General features: G+C 35.1%; 2 protein-coding genes and 1 long non-coding RNA gene across 3 annotated transcripts in view; 1 reads left to right on the forward strand and 2 right to left on the reverse strand.

Moving 5' to 3' along the window:
- Positions 1 to 27913, forward strand: part of Egfr (epidermal growth factor receptor) — a 122297-nt gene that overhangs the window by 42246 nt on the left and 52138 nt on the right. The gene's annotated exons all lie outside the window — the stretch shown is intronic.
- Positions 114 to 1961, reverse strand: LOC149708841 (uncharacterized). The gene is made up of 2 exons (XM_089864328.1): positions 1453 to 1961; positions 114 to 1383 (listed from the first exon to the last, which is right to left on the reverse strand). Exons 1-2 carry the CDS (start codon positions 1714 to 1716, stop codon positions 226 to 228), a joined length of 1422 nt encoding a protein of 473 aa, XP_089720454.1. The 5' UTR covers positions 1717 to 1961; the 3' UTR covers positions 114 to 225.
- On the reverse strand, positions 20594 to 27818 carry LOC149708842 (uncharacterized). The gene is made up of 3 exons (XR_016381226.1): positions 26999 to 27818; positions 26571 to 26707; positions 20594 to 24831 (listed from the first exon to the last, which is right to left on the reverse strand). It is a non-coding gene; the product is annotated as an uncharacterized LOC149708842 (long non-coding RNA).

The following is a 27913-nucleotide window of genomic DNA, read 5'->3' on the forward strand; positions in this document are numbered from 1 at the left end:
ACCGGGGACGTTTTATATTTAGTTAATTTTTTTTTTATTAATTTCCGTATTATTGTATGAAAGGAAAAGTGTTTGTAGGATTAAGAGGGTTTTATTAACTGAGAATTAAAACATTTGCAAGATGGAACATTATGGTTTTAATTTATTATTCAAATTTATTAGATTCTTTGCTCGTCGATAGGGGCGCCAAGAGAGCGGTTGTGGTGTCTTAGAATACACAACGCTTTAGGAGCTATCTAAACTTTCTTCTAATACTGCCATTAAGAAATCATTAACCTCATCTTGGACTTTTTGTCCCTTTTTAGTAATTTGTCTTAACATTCTCGCTTTCATCCTCCTTATTTTATTTCGTAATTGCAAGTTGGAGTTCTTCTCTTTTCTTAATTTATTCGCCAAATCATCTTTGCTCAGATTTGAAAAACGAGTGATGCTCTTGTCAGTTTTCTTTTTGTTCCTACATTTTGTAACTTGCAAAGAATTTCTTTGCTTACAACAAAAGTAGCACCTATCCCTCTCTCTATTCATGATGAGTAGACGACACTTTTCACTATGCATTGCCCCAGTTATTTCATTACGGAATCCACATTTATTAGTACGTTTTTCAAATATTTTAAGGTATATCTCCTCGGAATTTCCACAACATGGTAAACAATGATCCAAGAAGGAAATGGCTTCATTTAGTTCTTTAATAGTACAAAACATTTTTGGTAGTTTTTCTAAAAAATAAGGGTCAACCAGAACTCTTCCCAAAATTTCGTAACTAGGAATACGATCCACACCCAAATATATGCAATATATAATACTATTGGTTCCAGGTTTAAATTTAAAAATTTTGACATCATCATTTTCATGTGATACGCCGGTTATTCCCCAGTTTAACGGCAGTGGAAAATCCGTTCTTATTGTACTTAAGTTAAGTTTCACTTCTGTACGTTCATCTAAATCTTCTTGAAGTAACTCAACTACAGAATTTTCTTCAATTGTCTCCACATCGATGTCTCCTTGCTCCATTTTGATATTTACCATCTCATTGTTATTTTGAATAACTTCTCCCTGTCTTTCACTGAGTATATTCATATCAGTTCTTATTGTACTTAAGTTAAGTTTCACTTCAGTACGTTCATCTAAATCTTCTTGAAGTAACTCAACTAAAGAATTTTCTTGAATTGTCTCCACATCGATGTCTCCTTGCTCCATTTTGATGTTTACCATCTCATTGTTATTTTCAATAACTTCTCCCTGTCTTTCACTGAGTATATTCATATTAGTAGTTTCTACATGCGCACGTTGAACCTGTTTGGACAAAAAATTATCTCTGTGGATATCTTGTTCCATCCCTGATGAAGAATTCATTATTTGAGGTTTCAAAATTGACACATATTCCTAATACATATAACTTGATTTTAGTATATACAATAATTTTTTAGTACAAATCAATACGAATTTACGTACTGAATGGTCATGAATTGGATTTGGAAATTCGGGAGTTGGTCCGTTTTTTCCAACGAAGTGCTTTGAACACAAGTATGTGTTTTCGTTAACACGTGTCACAGGAAAATCTGCTCTACCGAGCCATTCAATCCATTCCTTACATTTTTTAAACTGTCTGGAAGGTTTAGGAAATGGGAAAAATTTAACTCCTTTCATATAATCCCTATCAGCGTATCGCGAATCACTGTTGCAAGGCTTGTAAACACAAATTTTTTTCCTAGCCATTTTCTTTAAGCCTTGGACAAAACGAGATAAAAATGAATGACGTCGTTGAACTTTGAAGAGAAGACGTATTAATTAAATAGCCTTTTAATTGTTATTATTAAATATACAGAGTATAATAATAACATAGATTTAATTAAATGTAATTGAAAGTTTTTTGTGATTGCAAAATTACGGCAAAACTGAAAAAAACATTTTTTTGGAAGCAGGCTAGCAGCTAACGTTTTGTCTAGATGGCTCTAGCAAAGAGAATATTCTCTTTGGCTCTAGCATTTCTCGTGATTTGACCAGGGTTTTGGAATAGTTCGTTTAGGACATCTAGCGTGCAATAGTAGAACTAGAAATGTCTTAATTTATTTATAAAATTACTCAATTATTAATTTAATTCCCTAGTATATTTGCACTAGTTTTAACAATGAAAATTTAATATAATTTTTTGTTCAAAAATATATTTTATTTAATTTTATGAATATATATCAATACAGGCGAAAAGCGCACTCTAGTGCTACGGTTCTCAGATAACAATAACAACCTTTTCATTTAAATTCACTTCATAAATTACAAATTATTCTCCCCAAAAGCATAAGACTAAAATTAAATTTATTATTAAATTAAATTATTATATGCTATCTATTAGTTCAAATATCTTAAATAGATGGCGCCGCTCTGCAGTTTTCCTGATTATTTTATTTTATGAAACTGGTACTACCGCTTACATAGTGGTTCGATGACATACCATACTTCTTTTCCAATGTTATGATTTATACCATTTACTTGAAACCATTTTTTAAATGTTCTCTTAACGATAATTAATTAGTGTGTTTTGCCATAGAAGATTCTGAACTTTGGCCGGTGAATGTTTTCATTTTATTTGCTCACGATGAAACGAGTATTTTTCCCTCTTCATCTTTGTTTAATATTGTCATGTACAAAGATATCGTACTTTAAAAAGTAACATCTCTTTTTACAAGCGTGTTACGGTATACTGACTTTTTCGTACCGTTTTATTAATGCTTCTAGCGAAATGTTAAAGACTTCACATTTTTAGAAAGTTGAAAAGCATATCTATCTTGAAAAAAGTTAATAATTCAAAATAATTTTTGACGTTAACATTAATTTTTGTATGACGTTATTTGGAAATACCCAGATTAATATGTCTCTGTCTATCGGTCTTTTAGGTAATGCTCCGACAACTTTTAACTTGCAAAATATTATGGAAACTTCAAAGCTAGGATGATTATGAAAGTGTAGGAATTTGATGAGCTATTTTTTCTCCACAATTTCATACACGTTAAATTACCGAAGACTTTAGAAATAATGGTTTCGAAACTAAACATTAAAGCATGATAATGCGAAATTATTATCATCTTTTACGGAACTCCATTAAGGTCAGCTTCGCACGAAAATGATTACCGGAATTAAAACTCTAAATCTCTATAAATATTAAATTTTTAATAAATATCTTTGAGCTTGGGCGAGTCTATTACGTTTTTAAGTTCCTCGGGGGTCACAAGTTTTTACACGCTTTTATTTAGCTTTTTGACCCACTTGTCTTGTACCAAAGTTATTTCTCCCAAAATGTTATGTGCATTTTCAAATTTAACAGATGACAATACAAGTCAACAATAACAAATTTGCAGTGTTAGGTAATTTATATCGAATCATGAATTAAATATCAAAACTCGACTTCTCTCAATCGCGTACATTTATTGAAGAAAAAATACCATGGTAAGGCGGTAAGCAACCACATGAAACACATCTAGTATAAAATAAATTAAGCAAAAAACCTTAAGAATACGTTTGCCTTCATATCCTTAAAAAGCTTTTTAAGGTGAATTCATAAAATGTAAATGAGATTATACAAGGTAGAATTTGGGTGTAAAATTTACATTATGAGTTACTAACTGTATGTGAGATAAGATAAAGATACAAATTTACATCTAATAATGGACGTCACGCTTAATTTAAAATAAGTTTTGCTTCTTAAGCTACGTAATAGATGGCGCCACATCTTGCAAACGAAATTTTGAAGTTTAAAACGAAAATAAAATTTTGGATCGGAAATCACGTGAAAATACCTTCAAAAATGGCCTCCGGCCTTCTTAAAACTGGTTAAATTTCTTGTGCCCCGGCGAGACTACCATTACAGTCAAAAACCTACGGGGAGGGCAAAGGGGGTTCGATGTGTACGCCGAGAGTCTATTAATTGAGTAGAGATATCGCCATAAGAAAACAGAATTGTACATTTATATGGAAATGGTCGCGTCGAAGCTTTTAGTTTATTAATTCATTCTGGTCGGACAAACTTTAAAGGAATGGATAACGAGAAGGTAAAGGTTGGAGGAGGTTCCGAATCAAAGATATATTAGAGTGGTTAGCTAATGGGCCATATTACAAGTACGGAATATAACAGGTTGTCAAGCTTCCGAGATATTTTATAAGCGACTTCAAGGGATAGTAGCGTTTAATCTCGATTACCATAAAGTTTTTTGATAGTTGAAAATGTGAAAATTGAGCCTAAAAAGTTAGTTTTGTGATTTAAAAATTTATATATTTCGAATTCGGAAAGGGAAGACGCAGTCCGATGTTTACTGGGTGATGACGTCATAACTGTGTCGTCTTGTGTAACTCGTAGCTGGCCTTTGATAAATCAATAGCAATAGGGCGACGTCATAACTGTGTGCTTTTTTTAAAAGATGTCGCTACCAAAAATTATATTGCCTTACATAATATGTATATGTATCAAAGTTTATTTCATACTCTAGTTATATAATCATCGAAATACGCTACTATCCCTTTATCAAAACTATATCGCACACGGTAAAAACGTGAAAGTTCAATTAAACACCGCCCTTGCGAAAATAAGTCTTTTAAGTGCTGCTGTGGTTTGGTTGTTTTTAAAACGAAAAGGTTATTTCTGTGTCATGTATTTGAGTCTGTTATTACACCTTTTGTAGTAGTGCACGGGCTTGAACAAGAATAAGAGAATTAGTAATATGATTTCGGCGAAGAACACTACAAGTGTTAGTTTACAGTTGTGAATTAGGCGATGTAATTGCTTTACTTTTGGCACATTTTGTGCCCTAATTTTTACTTGCAAGGACAAATATAATAATTATAAAATAATTTGAAATATATAAAAGTTCGAGTCTAAAGACATAAAAAATCTAGAGCTTTATCTGTAAGAATAACGTAACAATTAATTAGAACATCGATTTTTACATACAGTATTTCACACATTCGGCACAATAAGCCCTTGTACGGCACACACATTCTTAATGCAACATAAGGTTATTGTCAACAGAAGAAATGTGATATCAATCTCACTCTTGCATCAAACTATCAGTGAAAAATACTGAATGAACGCCGCTTTGGCAACATGTTTTATGCAATGATTTTCGATTTTGGTTCTTTTATGTTTAATTCCAAGTTATCAACCTTTCTGACTCTCAATTTCTCAAAAAACCCTTCCTTTGGGTAGAATTTCTTTAATAGATCGAATGCATTTATTAAACTGAAATTGAAGCGAATATGACAAAAGTGATTTACGAACACACCTGGACGATATTGCAAAATCTTTACCTTGAATAATTTATTTTAGTGAAGAAGGTCCAGCTGGTTAGTATAAAATTTAAACTGAGTGGAAAAAAACCTCATCTATAGTATAAGTCAAATCTTATAAGAATTGTGAGTCATGCAAAATTAAAAGTCAAGAACTTATTTACAATTTCATATAAACGCGTATAGACCTTTTCGACTTAAAAATGTGGTAGTCAATCCTCAGTATTGGGACATACAAGGGGGTTTATGCATTGCAGTCTCTGCAATTTCATGATACAAAAATAGTACAGCGCAGGCGCTAAAAAGCTAGATGGAGGGCAAAGTTTCACGCCGTGTCTTCACCTATTGCGTGTGATTGCACATTTTTAATACTTTTTTTTTGTTTGCAAAATTTGCATTAAACATGTTGAGCACGTTCATCTAGTTGGAATCACAATTCTATACTTTAGTATACCGTTGGGGATATATTATTGGAATTATCAATGCGGAGAAAATTAGAGTGCTTGCAATCCATGCTGTCGGAGAGGATGATAAACTTATGTCGCAATAAATTGATTAAACGTCCTGCGCATTTAATACATTTATATTAATAATTCACTTGCATAATTGCTTGGAATGTTAATTTATCAAAAATTATCCTTCCTGACAAGTATTTTCCGTGGCAGCTGGAAAGCAAGCCAACGACACGGTCTGGTAACAACATCCATTGACACTTATGACAAATGTTTTTTTTTTTCTAGCTTTTTATCACGTTGGAAAGAATATATGATAATTGAATAGACTTAAACCCATTACCGAAAATGAATGCATGCATTCAGTTAGAACACTTAAAAGCGACACATGGAATGGCAGTAAATTAATCAAACGACTTTAAAGGAAAATCAAGTGATTTTTCTCATAGATTTCTCTACTAATTATAAGACCTATCTGTGAAGTGAAACATCGAGGTAATATCTCCGAATGATTTTAAAATTCGAATAAGTTTGAGATTTCATGTATTATTTGAAATTAGCACCTCCGGCCAATCGCCTGACGCCCTGCCTTCTTGTAATCAAAATGACAATTTTTTTCACGTCACACCACGGTTTGGCAGCCATATTGGTGAATTTCAACTTTACCCTTTCATTCAATCCACCAGTATGGCAGTGGAAATTATGTCACAAATCTTAGTTCCTCCACTAACCGAAAGCTTTCTATATATTTGCGAATAAGAAATAATTATCTGTGAAATTCAAATTACTGATAAATTAATTCTTATGAACAATATATCTTAAAAAAAAACATGCTCTTATTAATAATATATAAATAATAAAATATTGCAGTTTAGTTACGGAACTAGAATAAAGATCAGAAATATTCGAAAATATATGGTTGCAGAAGAAAAGGCGCTAAAATAATTATAGCTTACTGCATACATAATTCGCCAGCTGAGTGTAAAGACGCCATATATAAATTTTATCCGAGCCTCCTTCTTTTGGGGGATATTGTACGTGAAACGCCGATTGCGAATTATGTAAGCGTCCAATCATTTTAAAGACCATTTGAAATGAATAGCCTTAGCCTTTGGTATGTAGTGGCCTTTCAGGGTAAAATAATGTTTCATATTACGACGAGACGAGGCTGCTCTACCATCAATAAGCCGATTTTATCTGGCTTGAGAAAGATCCGGGTTTGTTTCGGTTTTCTAGTTTCTTCAGCCTCACTTAAGTTCTAACTCTGAACATGAATTTAATCATCTACATGAATATTGATTCATTTGAAATTGATATAGAAGGTAAAGGAATAATTGCACTTAAACTCTAACGTGATTAAGTTGTTAGTTCCGGAAATAATGGGCGTGTCTTGTAAACCTGCTATAGATTAAAGGGTGTGTTGTGTTCTTAGAGTTAAACTGAGTGGAAAATGGCAAAGAACATGGGATGTACAACATTTAGTTGTGTTTAAGGGACAATGTTTGGTGACCTTTCTCCTTAAATATAAAGGTGGTATCAGTTTGGCCCTTAGAACACGCCTTTAAATTTATAGCAGACTTATCGGAAAGACCCTGTATATCATGGCCAGTTTAAATTTAACATAATTAATTTTCGAAATAATAACCGCATAGCTGACGACATTTTAATTTTTACCAATTCTTTTGATAGCGACGTCACACCCTGTCTCACCTCTTGCGTCACGTGCTTCATTTTGTAGAATTAGCGTGCAGTTAGATCATCAGAGGCTCTTATTGGTTAACTTGGGCTAAATTAAAACCCGAGCTCGTTTTGCACGTTCCCCCATTGGCATATTCCATATCCACTTGGATTCGACGTCGCTACCTCCAAAACCAAACTTCCAGCACAATTCGACAGTTTTAAAAATCTCAATTGTGCTTTATATTTAACTATCGCACCGAAAGAAATGCAGCTTTTTAATCAATATTTTTATTTTTTTTTTATTTAAGTTTTTATTAAATTTTGAAAATCATAAAACAGTGGGCTAGGTTTGATGTGTTACTATCTAATTAGTCTTGGGCGTGAAAGTTTGGAGATAACAAAGGTATTAATGGTGTTACGGTTTATGCGCTCTAGCCTGTAGACTCAAAATATTTTTGAAAGTGATTTCGACAATTTTGTGGTGGTTTTTACCTCTCCGTGTGACGTAGTCCAGGAGAGGTTCTGTAACGGCCGTGTCTGTGTGTCTGTCTGTGTGTCTGTCTGTGTGTCTGTGTGTCTGTGTGTCTGTGTGTCTGTCTGTTGTTACACCCACGTGACCGCGTTCGCAGTTTGCGTATCGGAGCAAACGTGTTCGCCATTTCCGAACTGCTTTCACAGTCACGGAAATGGCTCCTCTACTTGAGTTCTCATACCACCATCTTCTGGTCTTTGTCCATTCCACTTGGACACCAGTCTGTTCTTACTGGCTTCTAATCACCACCATCTTCTTGGTCTTCGTCCATTCGACTTGGGCACCAGTCTGTACATACTGGCTTCTAATCACCACCATCTTCTGTTCTTTGTCAATCCCACATTGACACCAGTCTGCACTTACACTGGCTACTAACACCACCATCCACTGGTCTTCCGTCTATTCCACATAGACACCAATCTGTATCATTGGCTTCTACTCCATTATCATCGTTTGGTTTTAGGATATACGCGGCGATCAGCTAGGGTTACGAGAAACGTCTAGCCTCCCTAAGGTGGGATCGCCACCAAAGGTTTTCGCAATTGCGCTTTTTCCTTACTATTATAATGGAAACGAATAGTATATATACCCCAAAATCTGAAGGAAGCGGGCAGGAGGGGTACTTTTCACTTTAAACGTCAATATTAGCAAAGTATGAGATAATAATAGGTATAACTTTATTTTAAACGATGTAACTATTATTAATGTTAATTATTGAAGATTAAAATAATTAAAAATAATTATATTTATTTAAATATTAAAGATAAACCTCTCGTGCAAAGAGAGAGAGATTAAATCATTGCCTCCAATATCTACCAAGGCCCGTGAATGCGATATATTTCCTTCATTGCCTCCTATATTTATCAAGGCCCGTGCATTGCGATATATTTTTCAAAACAACAACCAAAATGGGAAGCTCCTCTCAGAAACATAATAATTTCTTTTCTCTGTATATGAATTGAAAATATGGATAATATTGCGCTCCTTCTTTAATGGTATGAATCCTTGCCTGTCTATTAATATTTTACGTAGGAGTAATACGTTCGTTTTGTTTTGATGTGTAAAGTCATCCTACAGAACTATAATATTCCCTTTATCCATAATATAAAGTGAATATGTGGAAATATTTTTCGTAATTATGATGCATTTTGTAGTTTTGTAGCTTTAAAGCTCTGTTTCATTTAGATATTCCAAGGATAGTTTTTAATATTATTATTTGAAATGGCTGTTTATATATTACTTGAGCTATACTACATCTGTATATAGAATAATCCTTGATCTAATGATTTCGTGAAGAAGGCTAAGGTCTGGACTCTGTCGGGTAAATCAAGTATTATCCGCTATAGGCGTAGTGAACCAAAGAGTAAATAATTGTGACCTGAGGTGTAGTAAACTTTGGGTTTTGATGTTCGTGTCTGTAATGAAGGACATTAACGGTTCAGAGTGAGCCGAAAGTTAAATACACGTTTAAATAATCAGGTTTAAATTTTATAATAGAAGAAAGCATCATGGTAGAAATTAGATCACAAAGAAAGGGCTAATCGTAATCGGGTTATAGCTTTGAAGTTTTATTCTTGTTATGGAGCGCATTGACTTCTTGACACGGAGAGGTAATATTTTGGTTTTCCCAACTTGTTTATTCATGGATGTGTATGATAAAATTCATGCTCTAAAAAATCACGACCAACGAAAGAACGACGGCCGTTACCAACACTTATTTACTGCGAGGGGAATTGATACTTCGTGTCTTTGAATTGGTTTCGCATTCCACTTCGAGTTAATAAAGGTGTCAAAGACGGGTTGTCCGATCAATGTTTGAAAGTCACTACATTTAAGCTAAAACGCAATATTAGCTGTGAAATTTTATATAGAAGGTCATAGGTCAAACAATTTATAAGGTATCGTGTAGTTCCATTTTCTTCCGTTAAATGCAGTATTCATAAATATTGCTCCTGATGAACCAGCCTGCAACCTCGTCGACCTGAAATGAACAGGGTCTTAGAACTTTAGCAAGCTGAGTTACTAAATCCCCAAGCTTTTTCAGTGAAGATTTAGGAAAATTTTGAAAATTGGAAGAACGTTGGTGAATTGCATTTTCGGTTTCAGTAACTGAACATAATTCTTTAGCAGACGACAACAGGGACTTACATTAGGGTTTAGCCTGTCGTGTCTTGGTGTCTTTAGGCTTTTACAGAGATCAGTGAAGGTTTAAACAATTTTTAAGATCGGTAGAACGTTGGTGGTTTGCATTTTCGGTGTTTAATACTATTCAGAACTCTTTAGCAGATGACAAAAGGATGACGACAAACATTTCGGACCTAGGTTTAACCCCCTGTGTTCTGAAATACTTAGGCTTATGGCATTGGAAAGATCAGTGAAGGTATGGAAAAATTAAGGTAGATGATTGGTATTTTATTCGGTTTTATTTGCATTTAAGTACCTCATTGATTTTTGTAAGACAAACAAAAAGCCAGGCTGCTACTCCATGACTTATATAAGGCTGATTTTATATTGACAAGTAATTATTGGCTATCTGATGGAGGTTTTTCACGAAAATTTAGCTGCTCTCTCTTTATGCTCAATCCCTGGTCGCCCCATTTTAAGTTATGGCTTGGATTCGGTTTGTCCCATAAATCATACACTTTCAAGACACGGCGCACGTGACCCGAGGGACGATTTAAGCTTCTTGAAGCGACCATCTATTACAGTTTAAATACTGAAGACTAAAACTAGTGGGGTAAATCCCCCCCCCCCAAAAAGAATTCACTTCTACAGAAATTGAATCTGATCGATGAGAAGTTCAGGGCATGAAGTAGAGATCGCGCATCTCAAGATGATTTTAATGGAACCACATTGTATTAATATAAGATTTTTATTATCTTGTGATGGAAAAATTAAATAGTACTAAGCTACCAGGCCAAAAGGACTGAAAACCAGAAAGAGTTTTCTCTTTATGTTTAGAAAATCTTTTTTGAAATCTTACAGATAGCCGCAGTGTTCCTATAATTCCTATAAAATCCTATATTTTTGAACCTGTCCTGTATTATCCTATCATTTCAAGAAAGGTCTTATAATATTCTATATTTTTGACTTAGTGAAAGGTTTCTGTGATATTTCTACATAGTTTAAGCCAAAATAGTATTATATATGAGAAATTTTAGTCCTATATATTCCTATAAAAACCCTTTTCTTCTCCTATAAATTCCTATAAGGAATTTAAATTTTGTCTGGGCTGTTTGATATTACAGTATTCTAATCTAGTATGTGACATTTCAGTATGTAAATTTTCATTAACATTGAAAAAGGTTCTTAATTTTAAGCTAAAGCAAGCTTAACCCTTACGTGCGTACACTTAACAGGGTAAATTAAATTTTTTTCACTGCTTCTTAAGTCTCAATCAAGGTTTTTGGTAAAAATAAAGACTCCACGTTAATACCTAAAATTTTAATATATTCCAGGAAACTTCTCTCTTGACTTAGATAAAACTAGTTTTAATTTTTTTTTGAAAAAAACCTTGAAACGTCTAAAGATACGCTACTAAAATACTTGTCAATCTAGATTTCTCCGGTTATTTCATTACGTCTCACCATTAAACAATGGTCCGCGGTTAACTAGTACAAAATTATACCCTTATGAACACAGGGTATTTAAAACGTGAAACGCAATTGCGTACGACTGATTCCACCGTAAAAATATATTCTTATCCAAGGTTACGTATTGAATTCAAATTTGAAAATAAATATTCCATTAGAGTTATAGTTTTACCAAGAAGTGATATCTAGTTTACTAGGGAGAAGGTATAAATTCGCCACATTTCTAGCTTTATCTCCAGTCCTAACGTAGATCCGGAGTTAATCCCCGCCTCTAAATTACAACCAGCGTCTCATTGGTTCTTGAAAACTCAGGTCAGCGCGACGCCAATGACGAAAATTACGTATTTTCCGACTGAGAAGAGGCGAAGTAGCCTGGCCACCTTTTACGTCCCCCCTTGTATTTTGAAAGGGGGCCTGGGACTATGGCGCGCGAATACTTGGGCATCTTAAACCTTCTCCCTAGTAAACTAGATATCGCTTCTCGGTTTTACTTCAATTGGGTTGGTTACTTCAGTATAGTTCAGAGATATAGAAGCCTTCAACTCTTTGTTTCATTATAACAACAATTACACTAGACACTTTTAAAATTTTTAACCTCTTTGGAAAGGTGTAATCTATTTTTAAAAATAATAATTGCATTTCTCATAGATATAACATAAAAGATTAACATCAAAAGGTTATATTTTACAATTACAATTTTCCGAATTTCCGGGAACTGTAAATGCGGTCCGGAATTTGGGAAAACGTTTGCTCCGATTTGAAAACTGCGAACGCGGTCCCCTGGGTGTAAGTCAATAACAACAGACAGACACACACACAGACAGACAGTTACGTCGAAATTAGAACCTCTCCGTGACATACGTTTAACTAATAACAATGGGTTGATAGAAAGTTTAACTTAAAAAGATCGCTTAAAGGTCTTGGTAAATGCACCACGTTACGAAACATTAATTTATAGAAAGCACTAGGCCTAACCTGTTTTTTCCTAAGTGACATTTAAAATGGCTCCTCGTGTAACAATAGTCAGTAAACGCCAAGTTTCTTCGAACGATTACAGGAAGTAGTAGAGTTTTTGTGAAAGAAAACGTTATGAGGCAATGCCTTTAGTTTTCTTAAGCAAGACATACAACAAATAATCAAAATATATAATTAGTGTAATGGAATAAAGTAAACGGTAATTATAATTGTCGATAATATTCTTTTGTGTGGACATAACATATTTTTCATATTAGGCATATCCGTCGTGAAGTCTTGAAGACAAACTGTGTTTAGCCTAAAGAGATAGTGTTATTATCTGTCCCCATCAAGCTTTAAATCAAAAAGTTAAAAAACTGATTTTACATTCTCGGAATTTTGACTCATGTTATGAGTCTCAATCGAGATAACGCACTTTCCAAGAACGTGGACTTGCGGTAAAGTCACGTGTTCTATCACTTGGCTTTTTTTTCAATTTTGTGTAAATCGTTCTATTGACCTTTTTATGGCCACCTTGCATATTGGACGTACGTTACTTCATTTTATTGAGCTATAGGTAAATTGGCCTTGTTATTGAAGTCCTATGCCAAATGCTTCCGACTCCATATTCAGGAATTACAATACGTTTTAAATCGATAATTTACGGCGGTGTTTGGTAAATCACCTTTAATTTACTGCCGAGAGATTATCAACATACATTCAAACTGAGGACGCGTGAGAGATTGCTAGTAAATCTTTTCATCTGTATCTAATAAATTGTATTACTAAAAATATCTAATAATGTATCAATATTACCAGAAGTAAGATGAGACTAGAAGTACTGAGCTAACAAAATTCTTCACTTGGCGAAAGTGAATATTCTTGAAAACACACCAACGGTTGGCCCTCTGGTAGCGGTTTCTGAATTTTCCCTCCAAAACGTGAGACGCTCGCGGCGGTAGACGGCCGAACTAATTCAAGCACCCGCGTCCGTGTTTCGCAGCGTTAGGTTGAGGGCAACGGGGGTAGGAAATTTTTTTTGGAACTCGACCAATTTTTTTCTCTCTAGTGTAGGCGCGATGGAAATGGCATAAAATCCTCAAATTTGTTGACTAGTGCCATGATCTACTGCCAATGCTAGAGCTCTATACTTCTAGTCTCATCTTACTACTGATATTACTGGCAATTAACATCTATCAAATTTACTAAATTACTAGCAACATCTAATAAATTAACTATATATTACTAGCAACATCTAATGAATTTTCTAAATATTACTAGCAACATCTAATGAATTTTCTAAATATTACTAGCAACATCTAAGAAATTAACTGTATATCATTAGCAACATCTATTAAATTACCTATATTACTAGCAACATCTATTAAATTACCTATATTACTAGCAACATTTATAAAATAAACAATAGTATCTCAACACACTAAAAATTTACATCGAAATTTCACTGGCAACAATCTAAATTTTCTCACAGTAAGATTGTTTTCTTTCTATAATACACTTTGACCTTTGGTACTGGACGGTGCCCATGAAACCTTTGGTGGACCATTATCCGAGGTACTTATTAAATTGGGGTTTTGAGCTTCATCCCTTGCTAAGAAATAATAGCGTATAGAACAGAATAGTAGATAAATGTTAGGTAGGCGTTTTTGGCCAGCGTTCCGCCCCCGGCGCCCAGGGAAAAAACCAATTATTACTCTCACGTTTTAACCCAAAGGGGTTCATCCCCTTAGAAAATCAATACTTCAAAACAACCTTGGTACCATTTTTCTCGAAGGAATGCCAGGAGATCGATCTTCCACTTTAAATGTTTAGTTCTCTACCTTAATCTCAAAATAAATCAAGTTACACTATAAGTAACATAATGTTTTCTAAGTATGTCTTAGAGCAAAGCGAGTGGAAACGTGTGTTTTCCATGCTAAACGGAGTGGGAAAAGGGGTTAAAAATAAGTCTCAGGTGTATTTCAATACTAGCCTTCCACTCTGTGTGTAGTTCGCCGCCATTTTTATGGAAAAAGGTGGAGCTTCTTAAGCCACACCCCTTTGACCTCTCCTTATTGTTAGATCAGAGGCCCTTGCCGTCCAATAGAGCTGTTTCAGTTGTGACGTCAGTGGCTAGGTGAAACGTCAGCGGCTTAGCATTGGCTGTGGGCGGCCATGTTTGGTACTGCTTGGGTGACGTCACACTGAGACTTCTCAGGTAGCTCTATTGCGTCTTGCAACTTTTAACCCTAGTACTACTTTTTATTGTGAGATTTAACAGTACGTATTAATACGCCTTAGCCTTGCACACATCATATTATCTAATTAACTATTCAGTTAAATTGGAAATATCGGTGCTTGAAGTGTACGGATGTTATACCATGAGTCTGTTATGGTTATATACCTGATCTGCCATTTTAAAAGATGGCAAAATGATCAAACCAAAACCATAAATTCCTTATATATGATGAAGTGTACCAAAATACGTGATATCAGTCAAATAAGTTGATTCTTACAAAGTCATTCCATAAGCCTGCTTTATATTAATTTTTTCACATCTCTGGCCACCATTACCAGTCCCAACCCAAAAGTCCCATGTAAATACATTTCTACAGAATATGGATTTCAAACCAGTGGAAGAGACATACTTATAGTTGTAATGTTACTTGCGGTTATACGTTAAAAACAAAGTGCGAAAATGCATCTAGTAAAAACGCCCATAGAGGTGCTTCAAGTCAAACGTTTTTGCAAGTAGAAAACACAATATTTTATTAAGTGGGATGAACCTTAACAATTCAGCTGTCCCAAAATAATCTCGAAAACACGAAAACGATTACTATTTTCCCCAATCTGGGGGTATTTGTCTGGAATGTGGTCTACTAATTATGTTAAGCTGAATCTGTGTAGCATTAAGGGGAAGGGATTTAACCATGGGTCTAAAATACATATAACAGGATAAATAAGGAGATTGTGCACTTTGTCGATACAAAACCACGACATGAGCAAGTGGAGATTTAGGATTCTTGTTTATTATAAGCTATTTTCCGGGGGGGGGGGAGAAAAGAAGGATGCGTATTTCACTCTTGTATCAAACTCTTATATTTTAAACTAAACTGATAAAACCTATGCGCACATGAGAATATGCGTTTTGCTCGAATTTTTAATTTTTATTTCACTAATTAAAATTATACGCGCTGGGGTAGTAAATGGAAATCTGAATTTTTCTGGTATATCAAGGTCATTCTTAATTTCCCTTCACTGTTTAAAGATATGCGGGGAGACAATAATGGGATCTGTATTTTTCTGGTATATCAAGGTTTTTTAAATTTTATTTCACGTTTTAAAGGTATAAGGAGCGAAAATTAGGAACTGTATTTTCTAGCATATCAATGTTATTCGAAATTTCAAAGCATTGTTTAAAGGAGGGCGAATGTAAATGTGTGTATATGCCCTTAACCTCACTGTGATTTTGTCGCTAAAGTGGCTTCTTTACTGGTCATTTTAGCATTGCAAAACCCACGGTGGAAAAAAGACCGAGATAAATTGACAGTAGATTTTTAACTGAAAAGGATGTACAATGTGTTATGAAGAGGCGGGGCCTATATCAAGCTTATCTTCTGTAAAATAGAGCTCTACTGGGCATGCGTGAATTTCGTATTGTTATCGGCGCAGTGGGAATTTACGAGTCGTTTCACGCTTGCAGTCATGTGACATGGTCCAATCACTACTCCAGGAAATAGTAACACTACTTGAAAATATAGTTCTTGACATAACGCATTGTACATCTCTATTATCTGTAAAATTATTTTGTTCTTATTATATTTTTATTCATTGTATATATTTTTTCTTTGCAGGTAAGGAAATTTTTTATACAACTTAAATATGTGGTCAGAACTGTAAATTGATATCTGCTTTAAGGTAAGTAAGCATGTTTAAGGGTAGAGATGTGAAATTAAACGGTGAATTACCGTGGAATTAGTTTCGATTACGACCTGCTTTGACAATAACCCTAATTTGATTTTTAACCCACGGTATTCGGTCTTTTTCGGAATGCAAGCCAATTACGGTAATTTATAGCGGCGGTTGGTAAGTTACTGGTAAGTAATAAATATTACCGACACATCTCTACCTAATGGTTAAATCACAATCTGAAAATGATGTGATTTGTTATTTTTGTATAAAGTGTTTGATAAACTAGCACAGGGCTATCGTTAAAAATAGTAATTAATTGTACGGTTAATGAGAGCTTCTCGCAAAATTAATTTTAAACCTATGATCTAAGTTAACTGGAATTATGCAAGTAAAATTTTAAACGGTTATGTCTTTGTTCGGCAACAAGCTCTCATTAAAACGTAAGCATTGTATACATATTTAATAGGATATAAGCAGGTGTATTGTAGAGGTGACACAGGGAAGTTTTAGTATGCCGCGTTAATGCTTGACATGTCGGAGCAGACTTTAACAAAGCACTTTATGAACGTTCCATATGCCTTAACGTCGCGAGTTTACTAAATTACACACGCCCACACCGGGAAGTTTCATCCATAAGGCCGTTTTCAATCGAGAGTTTTCTAACGAAAACGTTCTAGCTTTTACTTCAATGATCCAAGCATTGCTCAAACTAAACATTTCCATATCCGCTTTTTAAGCGTGTTGGAAGAGAGAAAATGCGATCAATAGAAAATCGTGTTTTTTTCTCACTCACAAGCAGAAACAAAAGGATAGCAATTTCCGACGAAAACGCTCTATTGAAAACGGACCTTTACACGTTTTTTTTCGAATAGATTAATATTCCCAGTCTCACCTCTATAATTTGATGGCATAAGGTATAAAGCTATAGGGAAAACCGTGAAAGGACAGTGCTTCGAAGGGTTAAATCTTTGCATTGCAACTTGAAAAACACCAAAACATAAATCGACATATTACGCACAATTTAATTTTTTATTTGCATCATTGACTTCCGCAATTTTTTATAGACCGTGCAATTTTAAATAAATATATTTGATATTGCGATTATATACTCTCGTACTACCGCGTTTTCAAAGTCATGTCCAACTTCGGGTCCATGGGCCACTTATGGCACGCAGGGTAGTTTTATTCAGCACCCTTTTTAAGTTTTGTTAATGGACCATTACATTAATTACATATAGAAAAGCAAACACACAGGTGGGTAGCCTCTACCTTAGGTTACTTCCCTGGCGCCAAAAGACATCAACGCTAGCCCGAGCCTGATTTCGCTACACGCGGGAAGCTAGCCATTGGGCTTTGCCTCTAGCGGTGCTTTCTGGCGCGAGAGAAATAACCTAAGGTGGCGTCTTACCCTCCCTGTGTTTGTTTCACTGCAGGAACTAATGAAATGGAACAAAATCTCTGGATATTTTTAAAGTATTTAAAATTTATAATTGGACAAAGAATAACTATTCTGAAAAGCTAATTTTCTAAAACGGCTATATTTAGAAATCTTTAGAATACAAATTCAAAGCTAGATGCGAACATCCCTAGTTTTAAGACTAGGAGGATTCATACCATTTATACAAGGAGGCTAGGCTTCAGGTGCTACACGAGGAGGCCAAGCCAGGCTCCATGTGTAAATGGTATGAATACTAGTCTGAACACTATGTTTTGATTGATGAACTTGTTAAACCGAAGAAATCGCAGTTAAAATTTACTGGTGTTATTGTTACCTTAATTTGAATAAATCTAGTTACTTCCTAGGGACTGGCGGTCAAAGTATTATTTTCTCAAGGTTACTTTATCATAATTTTTTATATTAAAATTAAGTACATTTAAAAACCAGAGTAATTTAGGAACTGGTAAATCAATATTTGAAGTTGAAGGCAGAGGACGAATAACCCGTTTTGTGAAAGTTTTACCTTCGGTATTTCAAATAAAAAAAAATGAAAAAGAAAACCCATTACGTTTTACTGTAAACAAAGTTAAGAGTGACTCGAATATGGAAAACTAAAAAATAATGACTGAAGTCTTAACAAGATGGTCTGCCTAGCTTTAAGAAACAATGATGTGTTTTTGATACTGGCTGAAAAAGCAAATCTCGTGGTACTCTTAATTGTCTTTAATTCTTCGGAGTGTGCTGCTCAGAATTTACCGGAAAATATAAATGTAAAAAAGTCGAATTAATTCATTTCGGATCATTTTAGGCTTAACATCGGCAACTTTGAAAATTGTTAAAGCCAAAGAAACAGTTTAACCCTTTACACTAGACGCTTCGAAACAGTATTGAACTGTCTTTCAAAGTTCGAAATGTAAAATTTCTCTGCTACCCATAAGTACATTTTATGAGGTAAGGGATTTATAGACCATTCCATTAAACACCTGCAAATAAACCAAAGCCTCGGTGCAGTGCCGCCATGGGAGACAATTCCCCTCGCACCAAGAGACAACACGTCAACACCAGACGGAGCCCGCGTTCACTACACGTGGGAGGCCGGCGAACTCGCACTGCCTCTAGTGGTGCTTAATTCTTGGTGCCAGAAAAATAGCCTCAGATGGCCGCAACGCCCCTGTGGTGTTTGCTTCTCTTATGGCATTAATGGAATGCTCTATTATTTTCTAAAATAGATAACCCTTTCAAAAGCGGTTTCAAAACGTCTAGTATAAACGCGGCTATTTTATCGCAACGCATAAGCGGAGAATGAAAACGAACGGCATAATTTATTGCACAAACTCTTTGCATTAAAATTAGAGTTCCGAACCCCATGCATTTAAACTATTGAGCTTTGAACAAATATCGTGTAATGTCGTCAACGTGAAGCGCGATTTGGTAGCCTTCCATGAACTAGCCTACGACCGTGTCAATCGCAGTGGTATCCTAAAAACATCCCCAAAGACAGACACGCCAAAAACGTCGCTAGGTACATTAGCGCCTCTAGCAGTGATGACGACCAAATTTCTCCGTCACTCGTGGGAAATTATCCCGGAGCTATCTGTGTCCCATCTTACGCCTAAGAAAAAAAAAAGAAATTTAAAGTATATAAACCGCCTAAAATATGGGGAGAGGCCATGTAAAGATGAGACGGTATGGAAATTCTATAGTATTTCTCAGGCTTGGAATTACTAGCCGGTTTGCGGCCGTATGTATCCATTCGCACTAAAATATAGTCCATGTAAGTTGGATTTTTAAAAAAGCGCCAATCTATTATGGATTATTACAATAGAATTTAGTTTAAGCACACCTTATGCATGTCATTAAATGAATGCTTTTCGTTAATATTTTATTAACTGTACCTTGCACCGTTTGAGTTTCTTTATCATTGACGGACACTAAGCCTTTGTTGTTTTGCACCATGCGCTGTAGCAAGAGAACTTTTGCGATGTAAACAACAACCTTGTCTTAAGTAAGTCTGGCGATAATCTGTAATGCCAGATATATTAATCTTTCCAATCAAGCCGATAATCTAAACTCGCCCCTCATGACATGTATTTTTTAATTAAATTTCGAAGAAGACCAATTAACAACAATATTGAACGCATATTGTCCAAGTCGATTTCTCTTCGAAAGAATTCAAATTTAGAACAAAAATTAAAATAACGGAATTTTTCTAAAAATAGAAGGTAAAATATTAAAAAGATAAATCTCTTAATTAAAAGTAATTACCATTTAATTGCTCTTGAAAACGCTGCCTACTGCCTCGTCATGTTTCGAGGTGTCTGCAAGCCAGAACCCGGACGGGATTGGTTCAACCAAAGGTTTCTGGCTAGCAGACGCCACTAAACCAATAGCGGATGGCACAGTAGTGCTCGATTTTAAGGCTAATTAAATGCTAATTATTTTCTAATAAGAGAACATGTATTTTTTTTATAAAATATTTTTCCTTTTATATTTAGAAAAAGGCAGTTCTTTTAAGGTATAATGTTTTGTCACCTGAACCTTTCCTTTAATTTTCTAGCCACTGAATGTGCTCTATCAAAGCACATGGACGATCCATTCCCCAAAGTGTTTTGAATCATATATCAATGCGCCTGTACTACTTTTTCATGGTGCTTCCAAGCATGCCATATACTACAGTTCGTCTTCTACTCTTCTTATAACGACAAAAACACCATACACACCCTCATTTTTAGAAAGTGCCCGTATCCTTACACCGTATATTCAATGCAAAAATTCACCACTATTTAATAATGTTGAGAGGGAGATAAAGTGCTTAACTTAAAGAAATCCGAACAGTGATATGTAATTAATGTAATACTTGTTTTATGTACTTTTTACGTACATGTCTGTGATTATGAAATCGGAAAAAAAACTTGTAGCTGTAATTTCATCTCTAATTAGGGAGGGGGAGACCAGGCACACCACACTCTTGCGGTCGCTAGCTGGCGCCGTACAACTTTTTCTGTCTTGTTTTATTTGGATATGTTTTACTTATTGTATTTTTTAACTTATCTGGATTTTTTTTTATATTTTATGCAAGAGTGCTTTTAACTTGATTTAATTATATATTTTTATTTAGTGGACACGCAGTTATTTCAGGTGGTATAGTAAACAAATTAAACTAGCCACTATATTAATATTTGTCCTAACAGTAATGTATAAATTTCATCTACTTATAATCTTTAATAAGTCATTTTCTGAGGTTTTTATTATCTTGAATTAAAAAGGTGTAGAAACCGTAACCCTTGACGTCATGCCTAATGTTTTTGATCTTGGAAGCCCCAAGACATTGTTGTAGCTAGCGACCAATCCGTACCGAGCTCGAATGTATTTGTTGCCTTTGAGTATTGTAATATATATGTGAATAGCCAGTGAAACGCGAGGAAGCAAAAGCGGGCGTTTCATCAAAGTTTTAAGCCCCCCCTTTACCTTCAATCAGATAGTACTATAGAGTATATAGCCTCTTAAAGATTCCAAGTAGAAAAAATCTATTTATTCCTAATAATAAATATAATAACTTATCTAAAAGATAATTACAACTAATAATTTTGGATGACTTGGTTGACCTTTTTATGCGATGCATTTAAATTGAGCAAAATTAATCAAACCTATAACATATTTAATGACATGATAATACACTAAAAGTAACCATACATCCGTTTTATATTGCGTTTTATAAACAAAGGACTAATTTTTGGGTATTTCTAACAAAAGATTACACTTTGCATCAATTTCTCTTTTCTCCTAAATGTTTTACCAATTAATTCCTATATTTTAAACTTAAAGGAGAGAGGGATGGAGTGGTATCCACATACCGATAACGTTCTCTCTATACCCCACCTATGGCAACGAAGTCCTCCCAACATCCTCAGCGTTTCGGTAGGGTCCTACGGTACGGAAACATAAAGGCTGACCCTTGTGTCTTAAAAACATAGCTAGTTCTCATACAAATACAATAGCGTTACACGGCAGGACTAGCCCCTACTGAAGGGTAGGGGCGTGCGCGAGGTACACTGGGAGACTTTCATTGCAGCAGGTCGCATCATCATTTCCTCTTCATCTTACCTCTTTTCTCCCTGTTTCAAAGACAAATTTTTAATGTTTCCTTTAAAGGCATTTTGAATTTTCATTTGACACCGTTTATACTGTACATAAGCTTTATACCGTAGCAGCTGCCGAAACTGGTGGGCCGCGGGTGCGGTGGTATAATTTTGACCTTCTATGCATGATTGAAAGTATATCGGAGTTACGGTATACCCGCGGTCAAAGCCCAAACTTAAACATGGTAGACACAATAAAACATGGAGCTTTGAACCCTTTACCAATTGGAATTTGGCTGTAATTAAGCAATGTTATTTACCAGTGTAAATTACAGATAGAGAAGTGTACCTTATCCGGCTGCCATTTTGCAAGACGACTACGGATAGTAAACAGCTATCTTAAATTGAGCATTTCGCACTTAAACAAAACTTGGTTCAGACACAAAGGTCAAGGGGGTCTGCAGATACAGTAATCAGTCAGTGATTGTATTTCAAAAATATCGATAGACAGTTTCCGCTAAAACTGACGGGTAACTTCCGTTTGCATATTTATACAGATCAAACTAACCATGACATTATTCCTGCAATTCGATTTTTAACTTTGCCTCCAAATTAATGGCAATAAATTAATTCGTTGTATATTTAGTTATATTTAAAAATTTCATTATGTAATCTCTAATTTGAATAAAGCGTGGAAAAATAACATTTAATTGTTAATTTGTTTTCAAGCGAGTTCAAAATTTTGATTTTAAAAATATTTGATTTCGTTTTTCGTCGGGGAAATGTGTTCATAAGGGTATTCAGGTGTAAAATTTGAAAGACGGGTATAATCGACCTTCGCACATTAGAACGTATGAAAAAAAAAACTCAGGCGTGCAAGTGTATTAAAAATAATAAGGTGGTATGATGTTATAATGTCTTTCGTTTCGAAATCCGTCGAAAAATAACAGTTCCAAGGAATATTAGAAGAATTTATATTCCAGTCTCTTAATGCTTCCGAGAATTATGGTGTTCGGCCTTGCCTGAAAGTACTATAGGGTATATTAGGTGACGCTTGCATATCATTAGCCCAATACAGTATAGATAAATCCAGTTTTCAGGCTATGTATCATTATAACAGATATTAAGAATTGTACCTCTGTATTTTAAGGCGTATTTCACACATAGAAACTTTTAAGTTTGTTTTAAAATTCCGGGGTTTTTAAAGAATTAATAACACCCGAAACCTACCACGGTAAAAACGTTGGAAAATGTATTAATATTAAACATTGAGTTTAAAGGCTGTTTCTTATAAGTCTGCCATAAAATAAATGGTGTGTACTTAGGGTCTAACCGAGTCGAAAGTGACGGAGAACAAGGGGTGTACAACATTTTGTTACCAAGCATTGTCCTCTAAAACCAGGAAATAGCCACACTTTTGGAGTAATTAACTTCATTTTACAAGCGTACGCCCATTTCTACCCATTTAATGGTACACAATTGCTTGATAAACTTTCAATAGCGTTCCTAGATTGAATCATTGTAGACTATTGAAGGAAGATATGTCTTACCAAGAAGCGATATCTAGTTTACTAGGAAGAAGGTATAAGATGCCTAAGTATTTGCGCGCCATAGTCCCAGTCCCCCTTTCAAAATACAAGGGGGACCTAAAAGGAGGCCGGGCTATTTCGCCTCTCCTCAGCCGGAAAATACGTAATTTTCGTCATTCGCGTCGCCAAGGAGATACTGGTTGTAATTTAGAGGCGGGGATTAACTCTGGACCTACGTTTGGACTGGAGATAAAGCTAGAAATGTGGCGAATTTGAACCTTGTCCCTGGTAAACTAGATATCGCTTCTTGGTCTTACTAAACATGTGTGACTATATTTTATGGGTAAATAATTGGGATGCAAAGGCTAAATTTGTGCAAGAAAGTGAAAATGCACCGGCAGTTGCTCTTTTAACGTTGTAATGTAAATATCCAAAAATAAAACTTGGGTTTTTTCTTAATTCTTATCCAAAGGGCTCAACCAGAGTCAGAGCTTAAGAATTAGAGTTAAAATTCAGATTAGAGTGAATACTTTAAATTGATTAGAGTATAAATTCAGTTTGTAAATATGTTTGGCAAAGTTCATATGAGCGAATTAAACGACAAACACTGTGCAGAAAGAGACCCAAGTTTAGTTTTTTGGTAAAGAATAGTGCCTCTTAAAATCAGGGAATATTGTTTTTAAAACAAAAACAAAAGTTTCTCAAATATTGAACAGCCTTATCTAATCACAAAAATGCTTATAACCCCTTTTAGAGTCGTATAACATTTCTGAATCTCCCTTATCGTATTGGAGAGTACTTCATTTAATCTGAGTAGATCATATATAGTTGTTTGAATAAACAACATATTGTTCGGAAGAAATTAATTGTTAGAATTTAAGTTTTGGTTATGCATATATTAAATCGTTGACGATATGTATGATAACTGTAAAAAACGGCCGAGGTTGGTAAAATATGCTTCAAATACGTCACTCTCACTTGACTCAAAAACCAGGGATTGAGAAAAAATCCATTTCGCTAAATGTTAGTTGTCGTATGACCCCGCTATAACAGAGTGGCTAGCCTGTGATGTATTTCAAATACAATCGCAGCATTAAAGGAATATGACTACCGATATTCAAATTAATTCTATAAACTCTTATGTTATTATGTAATAAAAAGATACCGGAGTAATATTTAAATAAATGTACACACTACGGATGGAAAAGGAAGCTCTTAGCAAAATAATAATCCAGCTTTGTCTATCTGTCTATTAGGAACGTTCTGACACAATTTAGCTTACGAAACATGATTAAATAAGATATTACATTTAACAGAGACCTTTTAAAAAATCAAAAATTGCAAGTGTCTTTTCCCTCGAAGGTTGAAGTACCATCCCTCCATGTTATCTAAAAATAAAATAAAAATAAAAATCCATATATTACCTATACCGAGGGGCAAAACACCACAATTATTAGAAACACTTGAAGGATTTTTAATTCCCAAGTGTTAAATTATAAAAAAAAAAAAGAACCCTTGCTGCACAGGGCATTGATTTTTTTTAGATATAAACAAGAAATCCCTTGATTTATAACGTTTTCCTGGCTTTCAATAGAAACCAGAATCGTTCGAGGGGCTAATCACTCATACATTTCCCGTGGCGAGTTTACGGATTGCTCGAAACTACTTTACCACTCTTAGGGATAGGGCAGGACCATGGAGGAAAATAGAAAGGAGCGGTAAAGACTGCACCAGGTTTTTGAGGACAACCTGAAACCAGCGGGAGGTAAAATGTAGTCACATGACAAACGACCCTCGTAAGCGGTAATATCCTATTGGATAGAATCCCGTTGGATCGAATTCAAATTTCTAAAATTGTAGCCAAATTTAAAACAATTTATAGCCCAAAGAGCGATTTTCTACTGAATGGGAATATTTAAATGGAAGAGCTTTCGACTGAATGGGATGGGTTTACACATACAAAATCATAGCGTTTTCCTTGAGTTACAGGGCTCCAGTAGCGCAATGGATAAAGTGATTTGGATGATCGAAGAAGTTAAGCAGCATCGAGCGCCGTCAGTACTTGGGAGGGAGATCTCTTAATGGTAAGGTTAGATTACGTTAGGTATGGTTAGGTTAGGGTTAGACAATTTCCAAAAATGGAAGTTATTTTCTGAAATTTATTGAAGATATTATTGGTGAACACATATTATTTGCTGCAGTATCAAGAAGTTTAATAAGAAAATCAATTTTATTTTTAGGTTAGGTTAGGTTAGGTTAGGTTTGGTCAGGTTAGGTTAGGTTAGGTTAGGTTAGTTTAGGTTAGGTTTGGTTAGGTTTGGTTAGGTTTGGTTAGGTCAGGTTAGGTTAGGTTTGGTCAGGTCAGGTTAGGTTAGGTTAGGTTAGTTTAGGTTAGGTTAGGTTTGGTTAGGTTAGGTTAGGTTTGGTTAGGTTAGGTTTGGTTAGGTTAGGTCAGGTTAGGTTAGGTTAGGTTAGGTTTGGTTTGGTTTGGTTAGGTTAGGTTTGGTTTGGTTAGGTTAGGTTTGGTTTGGTTTGGTTTGGTTAGGTTTGGTTAGGTTAGGTTTGGTTTGGTTAGGTTTGGTTAGGTTAGGTTAGGTTTGGTTAGGTTTGGTTAGGTTTGGTTAGGTTAGGTTTGGTTAGGTTAGGTTAGGTTAGGTTAGGTTAGTAATATTTTATAAATCATTTAACAATGTTACGCCTTTTCCAAAATATTGAAATTTAGCTTCATTGACTTCTCAAATAATATGCCTTTTCCAAAACATTACTGTTATGTTAGGTTAGGTTTGGTTTGGTTTGGTTTGGTTTGGTTAGTAATATTTTATAATTCATTTAACAATGTTACGCCTTTTCCAAAATATTGATGTTTAGCTTCATTGACTTCTCAAATAATATGCCTTTTCCAAAACATTACTGTTATATTAGGTTACGTTTGGTTTAGTATTTTCTGCAATAACAAGAAGTTTAATAGGAAAATCAATAGAAAAATAGGATTGAAAGGAAAATTCATGATTGGAAAACCGCCCAAATTGCGGTATTCGGTCTAATGGGATTCGGTCGAACGAGACATTCGACCCAATGGGATTCGACCCAATGGTAGACAATCTCGTAAGCACCATCAAATGCTTACAAGGATACTCTCCCGGAGTGTCGGATGGGTAGAGAAAAAGTACCCTCTTTTTCCACTCCTGCTCTCTCTTTACCACTCCTGCTGTTTTTCCTCCATGGCAGAGCTTTTAAAGATTACACAAAATGTCATCTCAGATTCTGAAAATTTAAGTAAAGGATCTCTCATAAATTTATCATATTCAATAGATAAAATTAACAAAAACATTTACAAGCAATTTCGAAATGATAGTTTTAAATTTGTAATTGGCGAGGGGCTAGTCACTTAGCATAACCGAAGTACAGGCAGGTTAACCTGTACAGTACTTAAATTATCAAAGCCCTACCCTTGATAGCGTTTAAATAAATACCCCTAACCCGTAATCGGTGTACAGAGAATCTGATAGTGATTATCCCCTCGACTTTTACGCTACCCTGGGGATTTTGGTTTACCGGGCGGGCACGTGAGCATCAAAGTCAGGTACGGATGAGATTACAATCTATTCTCAGTGGTTAAATCTTGGAACAAAACTATAATACCCCCTTTTTCCAACCAAAAATATTTTAAAATGTATGGCTAGGGTCTACACGGCGTGATATCCGACTCAAGATCTCTGTAGAAACATTTTTTTTATCTCTCTCTCTCTCTTACTCCAAGATGGAGAGAGGCGGAGATTTGAGAGAGAAAAATGGGAGGGTAGAAGGGGGAAACTTTAAAAAATGGTTTTCGTAGAAAGGCTCAGGTACGTTGTTCGTAGTTCCTCGAGGCAAAGTCAGGTAATCCTGTTGCGGAGCTGGGACGGTTCTCTCTCGCTAGGGCTCTGCGCAGTAGATAGCTAGATTTACTTCGCTTTACCCCGGCCTTACCACTGACCCGAGAGAATCGTATTTTAGCCATAAAACTACCCTCCCGGGCTACTCCTAGATTTTTATGGCCCCCTTACTACACCTTTTTCTTACCAACTCCCTCTCTCTCTACCTCTCTTCTCTTGCCAGTTGCTTGCCCTATTACCTGTAACACCTGTTGAAGAACTTAGTGGGGAAATTGTGGTCCGCAGTAGTTTTCAATCCGTAATGGTGTTTTTTTGTAGTAGGAAAATTTCCAAATATTTCCTTCACATTTTTCTTTGGTATATATAAATTTATTTCAAATTAAGGACAGCTCGGTTTATCGCATATATAGAGGGTTTATGTAATTTGGTTCTTTTTACTTTCAACGTGCATTAAATGCGTAAAAATCGTTATGGCGTAATTACATTCGTTGGTCGCACAATCGTGGACGAACTGTGGGAAACCAAGTTTTATTAATTTATGGGAATTTAAGTAATTATTTCATAATCAAAGGAATCTTTTGAAAATTATGGGAAT

Source organism: Phalangium opilio, unplaced genomic scaffold, assembly GCF_054372755.1.
Source record: "Phalangium opilio isolate 3A_F unplaced genomic scaffold, DU_Popi_V2 ptg000013l_1, whole genome shotgun sequence".
Classification (NCBI taxonomy): domain Eukaryota; kingdom Metazoa; phylum Arthropoda; class Arachnida; order Opiliones; family Phalangiidae; genus Phalangium; species Phalangium opilio.

Coding starts and splice junctions, on each gene's coding strand:
- LOC149708841 (XM_089864328.1), bottom strand. CDS start 1,716: ATGGCTAGGAAAAAAATTTGTGTTTACAAGCCTTGCAACAGTGATTCG. Junction 1,384..1,452: donor ATCCAATTCATGACCATTCA/GTACGTAAATTC, acceptor TATATGTATTAG/GAATATGTGTCAATTTTGAA.